Raw genomic sequence first — 13,318 nt, forward strand, 5'->3', positions numbered from 1 at the left:
AGCGTGTACTGGCAGATATCCGGGAGGAAGAGAAGAGGATTCTGAATAGAATGAAGAAAAATCTTGGAAAGATCGAAGAGAATTTAAAATCTATTCAGGAGGAACTCTTTAAGTTGCAGCAGCAGATGGATCAAAAGGACAGTGTGGTGTTTCTGAAGGTGAGGGGTGACACTCCAGTTTGGCGAAGTGAAAGTGCACAGTCACAAAATGGTGGGGGATATTTGTGAAATAAATGCTGCATTTGCCAGTAATTGAGAACTGGGTAAATGCTCCGTCTGTTCCAGAGCTGTGCTGCTGTTGTTCCCAAACTAAATGGCCTCCCGCATAATCTGTGGGATCTCAGCACTGCCTGCGGTCTCCTTGGGATGAGTTACTGTGATCCTGTCACTGAGTTAGCGAATGTTTGATATTTCCCCGAAAAGATGGAAAATCTCCAGGACTCAAAAGATCATGTGGAAAGTTTGTCCTATGTTCCTCTTTAGTGGGAAAGAATTACGCGGCGTTAAACCGATCTGTTGAAGGCTTGCTCTCGGATACACTTCTTCAAGCCCTTTGATTTACCCACCTTAACATGCCTTGAGGTCGCCAGCACTTCAGGGGACCTATCCTATCCTATCCTAATTATCCCTTTGCTCTTAAAGGAACCTATTCTCCCCATAGTTATTATTTTGCTATTAATACACTTGTAGAATCTCTAGGGCAATATCCAATATTTGTCTCTGTGACGATGACAATAAATGCTGGGCAATGGAACATTTCTGGGGCTTGTTGTGATTTGTGTGAAACTCCTGCTGTTGGGATGTGGATGTCCCGTCTCAGTCTGCTCAGATTTGTGTTTTATTTCTTGCAGGAGGAAGCTGGGAGGAAGATGAGGTAGGACATGCTCTTGACTGAAATACTGCATGTTTGTGTGTAAAAGCTCAAAGAATTTGTTGATGCTCAGTTTATAACCAGCTGCTAAATATTTGCAGGGTTAGTGACGAAGATAAAGCATTCACAGTGACAGACGGGGGCCTTGTCGATTGAAAAATTCCATCAGCATTTTTTGATGAACACGCTGTGGAGAGAAACATCTGCCATTAAGCGAGGTAAAACCTGTCCAGTTTCCCCTCTTCTTGTGTATAACGCCTTTTCGTAACACAGATGCAAACATTGCCGAGAGAGATTATATTCGCCTCTAACACTTCCTATGGCAGCTAGCTCTCTGCCACCCAGTGCCTGAAAACATTGAAAACTTTAGACTTTCCCTTCACAACTTAAACCGATGCCCTCGAAGTTTAGAAAACTGCATCTCCTACTCCTCAGTCCGTTGGCCCAGTTCATTATGACCAGTTTAATCTTAGACCTTCTTCACTCTCCACGATGTCTCATGAATTTTAGTCTCATCCACAAACCTGCTAGCCATGCCACCCACATACACATCATTTATCTAATCATTTGTATGAATAGGGACCAACAGTGGATTCAGCATTGAGCATTGTGGTGCACCACTTGCGACAGGCCTCCAGTCTGAAAAACAACTCTCTACCTCCACCCTCTGTCTCCCACCTTCAGGCCACATGTTTACCCATTGGCTAACTACCCTGGATTCCATATGTTCCAGCCTTCCTGATCAGCCTACCATGGAGTTCGCTGCTATCAAATTGCTAATCAGACCTCCAACATTCACATCCAAGCCTTAGAAATATAACATAAACAGCAGTGAGCATCTGAAATGTTCTGCCCTGGGAGGTAGTGATAGGTCAGATTATTGGAATAGGCAAAGTGAACACAGATGGATATTTGAAGGATCGAGAAATTGGCGGTTATGGACAACTTGTATAGAACAGGAATTGGTGCCATCGTAGATCAGTCAGGATCACATTGAATGGCGGAGTCGGCCTGAGGAGTGGAGCCTACTCCTCCTGCTATTTTCTTGTGATCTTTAGTTTTTTTCATACCTACAGCATGATAAACCTTACACAGAGTTGAATGCCGCAAAGATTGACAATACTTGTCCCTGGGACAATGATTTTGCTGTGCGGGGTGAGATTGGGGAGACTAGGCCTGTGTACTCGAGCGTTTGGGTGTATTAGAGGGGATCTCAGTGAAACACAGAGTCCTTACAGGGCTCAGTGGGCTGGATGCAGGGAGGATGGTTCCCCTGTCAGAGGGGTCTGTAGAGCGGGCACTCTCAGAATGTGGGCCGCACCGTGTAGGACAGAGATAAGGAGACATTACTGCACGCAGAGACTGGGGAACGACCCTGCACCGGTGGCTGTGGAGACTCAGTCATTCAGTGCTCTTGGAGCTGAGAGCCGTGGTTGTACATTACAGAGTCTGGCCCTTCGGCCCATCGTGTCCATGACCATCTTTTCCCCAACTATACTAATCGATTTGCCCACATTCCACCGGCATTCTTCTCCACCTCACCTATTTAAATACCTCCAATATATTGATTTATATCTCACTCCACCACCTCCTCTGTAGCATGTTCCAGATATCACCCACTCTCAGTGTAAATCTATGTACTAAACTTCTCGTTTGTTTGTTTGTTCCTGAACTACAGCCAAAACGGTACACGATAGCATGACGATTTTAAGCCCACCTTACTCACCTTCATCCCTTTGGTGCTAATGGAAGAAGTTTCATTGAAATCGGTGTTATATTTTTTAAGTTATTCACATTTTAAGGTTTAAATCTATCTCCTAGGGACGTTGGGGGGAGGGAGGGAGGGGGGGCGGAGTGAGTGAGGGGGGAGGGGGGAGGAGGGGGAGGGGGGAGGAGGAGGAGGAGGAGGGGGAGGGAGGGAGGAGGTGGGGAGGAGAGGGTGCTGCACCAATGCAGGAGAGGTTTGGGCCCAATGGATCCACTTGGTCTAGTAAAACCTAAATCTCAGATATACTTTAAAATACTTTGCTCTCAATATAAACCTGCACTCTCGTGATTTGATATCCCTGCATGCGAATAAGGTTTAGATAATTAACCTGCATCCTGCTGCAGACTCTGACAACCTTCCCTACTATCCACAATTTTTGCTTCCTCCCCAAACTTACTAATCACACCTCCCACATTCACATCCAAGCCATGATCATATAACATAAACAGCAAAGGGGACTCGAAGTAAAAGAGCCATTAGGAGGCAGTGATCTCAATATGATAAGTTTTACTCTAAAAATTGAGCGGGAGAAGGGAAAATTGGAAGTGTCAGTATTACAGTATAGCAAAGGGGCATGAGGCAGGAGCTGGCCAGAATTCACTGGAAGGAGGCCCTAGCAGGGAAGACGGTGGAACAGCAATGGCAGGTATTCCTGGGAATAATGCAGAAATTGCAGGATCAATTTATCCCAAAGAGGAGGAAAGATTCTAAGGGGAGTAAGAGGCACCCGTGGCTGACAAGGGAAGTCAAGGACAGCATAAAAATAAAAGAGAAGAAGTACAACAAAGCAAAGAAGAGTGGGAAGCCAGAGGATTGGGACTCTTTTGAGGAGCAACAGAACTAAGAAGGCAATATGGGGAGAAAAGATGGGGTACGAGGGTAGAAACATAGAAAATAGGTGCAGGAGGAGGCCATTCGGCCCTTCGAGCCTGCACCGCCATTCAATATGATCATGGCTGATCATCTAACTCAGTATCCTGTACCTGCCTTCTCTCCATACCCCCTGATCCCTTTAGGCATAAAAGCCACATCTAACTCCCTCTTAAATATAGCCAATGAACAGGCCTCAACTACCTTCTGTGGCAGAGAATTCCACTGATTCACCACTCTGTGTGAAAAAAAAACGTTCTCATCTCGGTCTTAAAAGACCCCCTTATCCTTAAACTGTGACCCCTTGTTCTGGACTTCCCCAACATCGGGAACAATCTTCCTGCATCTAGCCTGTCCAACCCCTTAAGAATTTTGTAAGTTTCTATAATATCCCCCCTCAATCTTCTAAATTCCAGCGAGTAGAAGCCGAGTCTATCCAGTCTTTCTTCATATGAAAGTCCTGCCATCCCAGGAATCAACCTGGTGAACCTTCTCTGTGCTCCCTCTATGGCAAGAATGTCTTTTGTCAGATTAGGAGACCAAAACTGTACGCAATACTCCAGGTGTGGTCTCACCAATGCCCTGTACAACTGCAGCAGAACCTCCTTGCTCCTGTACTCAAATCCCCTCGCTATGAATGCCAACATACCATTTGCTTTCTTCACTGCCTGCTGCACCTGCATGCCTACTTTCAATGACTGGTGTACCACGACACCCAGGTCTCGTTGCATCTCCCCTTTTCCTAATCGGCCACCTCCCTCAGAACTGGTTCCAATGTCCTAGCAATTTGAATCCCTCCCCCTTGCACCATTTTTCAAGCCACATATTCATCTGAAATATCCTCCTATTTCTACTCTGACTAGCACGTGGCACTTGTAGTAATCCAGAGATTATTACCTTTGAGGTCCTACTTTTAAGTTTATCTCCTAGCTCCCTAAATTCACCTTGTAAGACCTCATCCCGTTTTTAATCTATATCTTTGTTGCCAATGTGCACCACGACAACTGGCTGTTCACCCTCCCCCTCCAGAATGTTCTGCAGCCGCTCAGAGACATCCCTGACCCTTGCACCAGGGAGGCAACATACCAACCTGGAGGCTCGTTTGCGGCCGCAGAAACGCCTATCTATTCTCCTTACAATTGAATCCCCTATTACTATAGCCCTTCCACTCTTTTTCCTCCCCTCCTTTGCCGCAGAGCCACCCACGGTGCCATGAACTTGGCTGCTGCTGCCTTCCCCAGATGAGCCATCTCCCCCCACAGTATCTAAAATGGTATATCTGTCTAGGAGGGAGATGACCACAGGGGACTCCTGCACTACCTGCCTACTGCTACGCTGGCTAGTGGCCACCCGTTCCCTTTCTGTCCGCTTAATCTTTACCTGCGGTGTGGTCAACTCACTGTACCTGCTATTCACGACCTTCTCAGCATCGTGGATGCTCCAGTATGAATCCAACAGCAGCTCCAACCGTTCAATGCGGTCTGCCAGGAGCTGCAGCTGGACACACTTCCTGAACACGTAGTCATCAGGGACACCGACAATATCCCTGATCTCCCACACGTTGCAGGATGAGCACTCCACTCCACGGTAAACTAGCCAATAATATATAGGAGGATAGTAAAAGATTTTTTAGGTATGTAAAGAGGAAAAAAATAGTCAAGGCAAATGTGCGTCCCTTGAAGATAGAAGCAGGGGAATTTATTATGGGGAACAAGAAAATGGCAGACTAGTTGAAACGGTACTATGGATCTGTCTTCACTAAGGAAGACACAAGCAATCTCCCAGATGTTCTAGTGGCAACAGATCCTAGGGTGACGGAGGAACGGAAGGAAATTCACATTAGGCAGGAAATGGTGTTGGGTAGACTGATGGGACTGAAGGCTGATAAATCCCCAGGGCCTGATGGTCTGCATTCCAGGGTAGTTAAGGAGGTGGCGCTAGAAATTGTGGGCGCATTGGTGATCATTTTCCAATGTTCTACAGATTCACGATCAGTTCCTGTGGATTGGAGGGTAGCTAATGTTGTCCCACTTTTTAAGATAGGAGGGAGAGAGAAAACGGGAAATTATAGACCAGTTAGTCTTACATGAGTGGCGGGGAAGATGCTGGAGTCAATTATAAAAGACGAAATTGCGGAGCATTTGGATAGTAGTAACAGGATCGTTCCGAGTCAGCATGGATTTACAAAGGGGAAATCATGCTTGACTAATCTTCTGGAATTCTTTGAGGATGTAACTAGGAAAATTGACAGTGGGGAGCCGGTGGATGTGGTGTACCTCGACTTTCAGAAAGCCTAGGAGATTAGTGGGCAAAATTAGATTTTTAGATTTAGAGATACAGCGTGGAAACAGGCCCTTCGGCACACCGGGTCCGCGCCGCCCAGCGATCCCCGCACGTTAACACTATCCTACACACATTAGGGACATTTAAAAAAAACCATTTACCCAGTCAATTAACCTACATACCTGTACGTCTTTGGAGGGTGGGAGTAAACCGAAGATCTCGAAGAAAAGCCACGCAGGTCACGGGGAGAACGTACAAACTCCGTACAGACGCCGCCCGTAGTCAGGATCGAACCTGAGTCTCCGGCGCTGCATTCGCTGTAAGTTGGCAACTCTACCGCTGCGCCACCGTGCGGCGCATGAGCACATGGTATTCTGTCCAACACCCGATACTCTGCTTCCTTCCATGGTCCAAGCCACCCCTCCTTCTCTCTCACCCTCCACTCCAAGAAACAGGGGCAGGTCATCTGGCCCCTCGTGTCTGCCCCCTTCACTGTGATCATGACGACCCCACCACTCACCTCTACCTCCTCTTTAACAACCTCAAATTACCGCTAACTTCAATATCCTCTTGGTCCGATCTGCCTCCATATATGAGTACCCCCCCCCCCCCCCCTTCGTTTCTCCTTCACCACCGCAATCTCGCAATCCCCCTCACTCTCCGCACTCGTCCTCCCCGTCCACCCGATGTGGTTGTGGGTTGAACCCCGGGCAGGGTTTCAGTTGTCCGCCCGCCTGTGCCTGAGGCCGAGCGGCCTCTCCCCCGGTCCCGGGGCCGCGCTGCCCGAGTCTCCCCCCGACCCCCGGGGACTCTCTGATTCTCTGCTTCTCCCCCCAGTCTCCGTCACCCTGGATGTGGAAACAGCGGGTCCGTGGCTCGAGGTGTCTGAGGATCGGAAGAGGGTGAGACTGACCCAGACCAGGAGGAGTCTCCCTGACACCGGGAAGAGGTTTACAGGCAGTGCGTGTGTGCTGGGATCGGAGGGATTCACATCGGGGAGACATTACTGGGAGGTGGAGGTGGCGGGGAGTCGGGGCTGGGGTCTGGGAGTCGCCGCAGAGTCTGTGGAGAGGAAGGGACCGGTCACACTGACCCCGGAGACTGGAGTCTGGAGCATCAGGCGGGGGTGGTGACGGGTTTGATGCATTCACCTCCCCTCCATCCCGTCTCCCCGCCCGTCCCATCCCCGGGAGGGTGGGAGTTTATCTCAGTTACGAGTCCGGGACAGTTTCATTTTACGACGCGGGCACCAAGTCCCATCTCCACACCTTCACTGGGAATAAATTCACGGAGAAACTTTATCCTTTCTTCTGGCCTTGGGATGAAGACCACTGGCTGAGAATCTGCTCCGGTTCCGCTCCGGGTGTGTAAAAGGGTCGGGTCCCGGGACCGGCGTCAGGAGCGGGGCTCAGGGGCTGTGGGGCAGAAACCCAGTGGCAACAGGTCTGCGCTGAACGGCTCCCATTTAATCCCCAAACTCCGCATCGTAAAACTCCAGTGAGCGCGGAAATAAAACCAGGGGGAATGTAAATGTGGGAAGAGAGAAATAAACAGCAAGTGGAATCAGAGCTGTCGATCCGTTCATTTCAACACGTTAACTGCGTCACTTCTTGGTCCCGCCACTAGATGGCAGCAACGCCACGCGGTGCGACCACAGACCAGCTGTAACTTTGAGAATTAACTTTGACAATTGCAGAAACAGAGGGAATCTGATTTAATAAGTGACTTTTGTCACCTGTTACCACACCTGCGGCCCAAACCACATGCATGGCTTAAAATGGGGAATAAAAGCATAAATCGCCCCCAAAACTCAGCAGGTCAGGCAGCATCTGCAAGGTGAAACATACCTTACATTTCAATGGACAAGAGATGCAGGAGTAGGCCATTCGGCCCCTCGAGCCAGCACCGCCATTCAATGTGATTATGGCTGATCATTCACAATCAGTACCCCGTTCCTGCCTTCTCCCCATAACCCCTGACTCCTCTATCATTAAGAGCTCTATCTAGCTCTCTCTTTTAAAAAAATATATATATATATATATTTATTTTTTTACAGAACTTTTTTAAACAAGTCATCCCTCCCAACCCCCCTCCCACATCCCTCCCCCTGTATTAATGCTTAATAAGAAAAAGAAAGGAAAGATAAAGAAAACAGAAAGATTGCCTGGGTGGTGGAAGTTCTGAACACGCTCCATGGGATTCCAATCAGAATAAACTATTTATATATATGTACTTCTCACCCAAAAGGACCAACGAGAATATCAGCAACTCTTCTATGTGTATAGACCCATCTTTTGTAAATAAGAGCGCCAAATATTTAAAAACGTATCATATTTGTTCCTTAAGTTATAAGTAATTTTTTCAAGTAGGATACAATTAGAAATTTCATTATTCCAAAGGTCCATGTTTAAATAGGAATCTGATTTCCAAGTAACTGCGATAGATTTTTTGGCTACTGCTAATGCAATTTTTATAAATTCTTTCTGATATTTATTCATTTTAAGTTGTGGTTTTAACCCTTCAACATCACCCAATAAAAAAAGTCTTGGGCTATGTGGGAGTATTCCAATAATCTGTTCCAAAAAACCTCTTAAATTTGTCCAAAAAGGTTGAATTTTTGAACAGGACCAAGTAGAATGAAAAAAAGTACCAATTTCTTGATTGCACCGAAAACATTGGTCAGATAAGCTTGGGTTTATTCTCTTTAATTTTTGTGGTGTCATATATAATTGGTGTAAAAAGTTATATTGTACTAATCTAAATCGAACATTTATTGTATTTTTTCATACTGTCAAGGCATAATTTTGACCAATTTGTTCCATCAATATTAATATTCAAATCTGTCTCCCATCTTCGCCTTGATATATGGATTCCTTGTTTAGTGCCTTTTTTTGGATTAAATTATACATAATAAAGATAAAAAATTTAATTTGTCCTTTTTGAATTAGGTTTTCAATTTCCATAGGTTTCGGAAGTAACATTGTTTGACCCAGTTTATCTCTTAAATAAGCTCTTAATTGAAAGTAACAAAAAAGAGTATTATTTGATATTTGGTATTTATTTTTCAGTTGTTCAAATGACATCAATATACCTTTTTCAAAACAATCTCCTATATATCTAATCCCTTTTTGATACCATCTATATAAAAGCTGATTGTCCATTGTAAAAGGTATCAGTCTGTTTTGAATCAGAGGGGTCCTTGCTAATAAGGATTTCTTAGTTTCATCCTCAAAGTTTACCTTATTCCATAATCCGATCAGGTGTTTTAATAATGGAGATTCTTTCAGTCCCCGTATCAATTTAGGTTCCCATTTATATATAAAGTCTTCTGGTATATTTTCTCCTATTTTATCTAATTCTATTCTCGTCCATGCCGGTTTTTCTTCTTCAAAAAGAGATGCAATAAATCTAAGTTGATTTGCTTTATAATAATTATTAAAATTTGGAAGTTGTAATCCTCCTGAATCAAATTTCCATGTCAATTTTTCCAACGATATTCTTGACATCTTACCTTTCCAAAGAAATTTCCGCACACATTTATTTAACTCTTGAAAAAACTTCTGCGGTACTTGTATTGGTATTGTTTGAAATAAATATTGTAGTTTCGGAAATATATTCATTTTTACAACATTAACTCTTCCTATTAATGTTATTGGTAACGTCATCCATTTATCAAGGTCTTCTTGAATTTTTTTTAGTAATAATAAATAATTTAATTTATATAAATTCCTCATATCATTATCAATTCTTATACCTAAATACTTTATACCAATTAATGGCCATCTAAATTGGGTTACTAATCGACATTGAGTATAGTCTCCTTTAGTAAGGGGTAAAATTTCATTTTTATCCCAATTTATTTTATAACCTGATACTTTGCCATATTCTTCCAATCTAAAAGATAGTTTACGCAACGGGTCTAATGGCTTTGTTAAATATATCAAAACATCATCTGCAAATAAGTTAATCTTAAATTCTTCCTGGTTAACTTTAAAACCCTTAATATCTGAGTCAGTTCTGATTAGTTCAGCTAATGGTTCTATCGCCAGCACAAATAAAGCAGGTGATAATGGACATCCTTGTCTAGTTTACATTTTTAATTGAAAGGGTGTTGAAGTTTGGCCATTTGTCACTACTTTGGCGTTTGGATTAGCATTTAGAGCTTTAATCCAATTTATAAAGGTTGTTCCGAACCCGTATTTTTCCAATACTTTATATAAAAAATCCCATTCTAACCTATCGAATGCTTTTTCTGCATCCAAAGCTACTGCTACACTTATTTCATCCCTCTTTTGTGCCAAATGCATTATACTAAATGATCTAGTTACATTATCTGCAGAATGTCTATTTTTAATAAACCCAGTTTGATCCATATGTATTAATTTTGATAGATATTTAGACAATCTACTAGATAAATTTTTTACTATTATTTTATAATCTGTATTCAACAAAGATATAGGTCTGCATGATGCTGGTTTTAAAGGGTCTCTATCTTTTTTTGGTATTACTGTTAGGATCGCTGTCGTAAAAGACTCTGGGAGATTATGCGTTCTTTCCGCCTGATGTATTACCTCCATAAAAGGAGGAATTAATAATTCTTTAAATTTTTTAATAAAATTCTGGTGGGAACCCATCTTCTCCTGGAGATTTATTACTCTGTAATGATGCTAAAACTTCTTTAACCTCTTTTAATGAAAAAGGCATATCTAATCCCATCTGTTCTTCTAAATTTAATTTTGGAAGGTTTATTTGTCATAGAAATCTTTCTATCTCGTTAATATCTTTTTGTGATTCCGACTGATATAATTCAGAATAATTTTTTTTTTAAAGTTTCATTAATTTCTAAAGGTTTATAAGTAATTTTATTTGTATTTATTCTAATGGCATTAATCGTTCTCGAAGACTGCTCAGTTTTCAATTGCCAGGCAAGAACCTTATGTGATCTCTCTCCTAACTCGTAGTACCTCTGTTTAGTTCTCATAATTGCTTTTTCTGTTCGGTATGTCTGTAACATATTATATTGTAACTTCTTATTAATAAGTTGTCTTCGTTTCTCTTCTGTTTCATACCTTTGAGATTCTTTTTCTAATTTTGTAATTTCTTTCTCCAATTGCTCTACTTCAGCCATATATTCTTTCTTAATTTTAGAAGTGTAACTTATTATCTGTCCTCTCAAATATGCTTTCATTGCATCCCATAAAACAAATTTATCATCAACTGAGTTGGAATTTGCATCTAAAAAAAAATTGAATTTGTCTTCTCATAAAATCACAGAAATCTTCTCGATTTAATAATGTTGAATTAAATCTCCATCTATAAGTCGTTTCCTCCTTATCCATCATTACCATTGTCATTATTAAAGGGGAATGGTCTGACAATATTCTTGCTTTATATTCAACATTTTTCACTCTATCCTGTATATTTGTTGATAATAAAAAGAAATCAATCCTCGAGTAAACTTTATGTCTATTTGAATAAAAAGAATAATCTCTTTCTCTTGGGTTAAGTCTTCTCCATATATCGGTTAGATTTAAATCTTTCATCAATGACAAAGTTAATTTTGCTATTTTAGTTTTTGTAACTGTCCTAGCTGATCTATCTAAAACTGGGTCTAAACAAAAATTAAAGTCTCCACCTATTAGTATTTTATCGTGAGCATCGGCCAAATTCAAAAAAGTTTCTTTTATAAATTTTATATCATTTTCATTTGGTGCATAAATATTCATCAAAGTCCATAATTCCGAAAAAAAGTTGACAATGTATAATCACATATCTTCCCGCAGGATCGATTATTGTATTTTGTATTTTAATTGGTAACGTTTTATTAACCAAAATTGCGACTCCCCTCGCTTTTGAGTTAAATGAAGCTGCAGTAACCGTTCCCACCCAGTCTCTTTTTAATTTCTGATGTTCCATCTCTGTTAAGTGTGTTTCCTGCAAAAAAGCTATATCTATCTTCATTTTTTTGATGTGTGTTAAAATTCGTTTTCTTTTCACCGGCCCATTTAGCCCATTAACATTAAAACTCAAAAAATTCAATAATTTAGCCATTATTCTTAACAAAATTACTCCGATCTACAACGTTGCTTAACACCTCATTTCTCGTAGTTCTTTGGGGAATTTCCTTAAAATTCACCATGTTGCTGTACTCCCCGCCCCCCCCCTAACATCCAGGCTAAAAGAAAGAGAAAAAGAAAAAAGAAAATATTAGAGGATCACAAAATACCCCCATACTAATGCTGTTTGTGAAAAAGAAAACAACATTACCTCCCTCCATTTTACGGGTCATGGCTAATGCCATGAAAACACACATGAATCCCGCAGTCATCAATCAGTGGTTCTCCAGCCCCCCCGAACCAAAATAACTTTTCTCCACTACTCATTTTATATATTTTTCCACCATTTCAAGTCTATATCTTATTTTCTTTCATCTTGTATCTGGAGAGCTTTTGGAAGTTTTAAAGCAAAATCCTCTGCCTCCCGATAGTAAAGAATTTATTTCCTTCAGTTTCTGAAAATATTTTCAACGTTGCAGGATATCGCAGATAAAATCTGTAGCCCTTTTTCCCACAAGACTTTTTTCACTGGTTTAAATTCCTTCCTTCTCTTCAAAAGTTCATAACTTATATCAGGGTAGAAAAAAAGTTTATTCTCTCCACTTCTCAATGGACCAGAATTCGTTTTGGCACTTTGTGCAGCCGCCTGCAAAACTCTTTCTTTGTCCTGATGTCTTAAACATTTTATTAGAATTGATCGCGGATACTGACCATGTTTTGGTCTTGGTCTTAAGGCCCTATGTACCCTTTCAATTTCAATTGGTTGGTCACTCTTTTCCATTCCCAAGATATCCGGGATCCATTTTTGAAAAAATTCTATTGGCTCCTCTCCCTCTGCACTTTCTTCAAGACCGACAATCTTTATATTATTTCGTCTAGTGCTATTCACCAGCAAGTCCAATTTTGCAAATATCTGTTTCCTTTCCATTGTCCAGGCAGTTACATCATTTTCGATCTTGTTCACTCTATCGTTAGTGTCTTCAGTTGTTTCTTCCAGTCTTTTAACTTTCAAATGCCTCCATTTTTTTAAAACTCCTGTTGATCGCAATGTTATTATTGTTAACTGTCAGTTCCAATGATTTTAATTGGTCATATATTTGTTGTAGGATCTCTTCTATATCTCCACGGTATTTTTTACTTTCGATTTTGCCTTTGGCTCTAACAGGTAGGTAAGATTCTTCTTCTGATGACTCTTCATGGTCATCTATAGTTTCAGGCGGGCCTGGGTCTTGGTCGATTTCACTGTCTGTAGTGGCAGAGGCATCCTGGGATTGTAGTTCTTTTAAACAGTTTGTACCGTTCCGCGCATGCGCAGCTCCCCGCGATCGCACATGCGCAGCTCCCCGCGATCGCTCATGCGCAGCTCCCCGCGATCGCACATGCGCAGCTCCCCACGATCGCGCGGGATGCGCTTCTTCCTCCCGGATGTCGCCGCCACTACTTGTCGATCCTTTGTGCCTGGGCCGAGGCA

General features: G+C 42.2%; 1 protein-coding gene across 1 annotated transcript in view; it reads left to right on the forward strand.

Annotated features, from left to right (window-relative positions):
• Window positions 1–1,021: 1,021 nt before the first annotated feature.
• The window catches only part of LOC144602705 (E3 ubiquitin-protein ligase TRIM39-like), a 13,797-nt gene continuing 1,500 nt past the window's right edge, over window positions 1,022–13,318 (forward strand). Inside the window, exon 1 of the mRNA XM_078415836.1 lies at window positions 1,022–1,088. Within this exon, the coding sequence (XP_078271962.1) occupies window positions 1,049–1,088 (40 nt within the window). The 5' untranslated portion in view covers window positions 1,022–1,048. The remainder of the gene's footprint in view (window positions 1,089–13,318) is intronic.

The sequence above is a fragment of the Rhinoraja longicauda genome, chromosome 19, assembly GCF_053455715.1.
Source record: "Rhinoraja longicauda isolate Sanriku21f chromosome 19, sRhiLon1.1, whole genome shotgun sequence".
Lineage (NCBI taxonomy): Eukaryota > Metazoa > Chordata > Chondrichthyes > Rajiformes > Arhynchobatidae > Rhinoraja > Rhinoraja longicauda.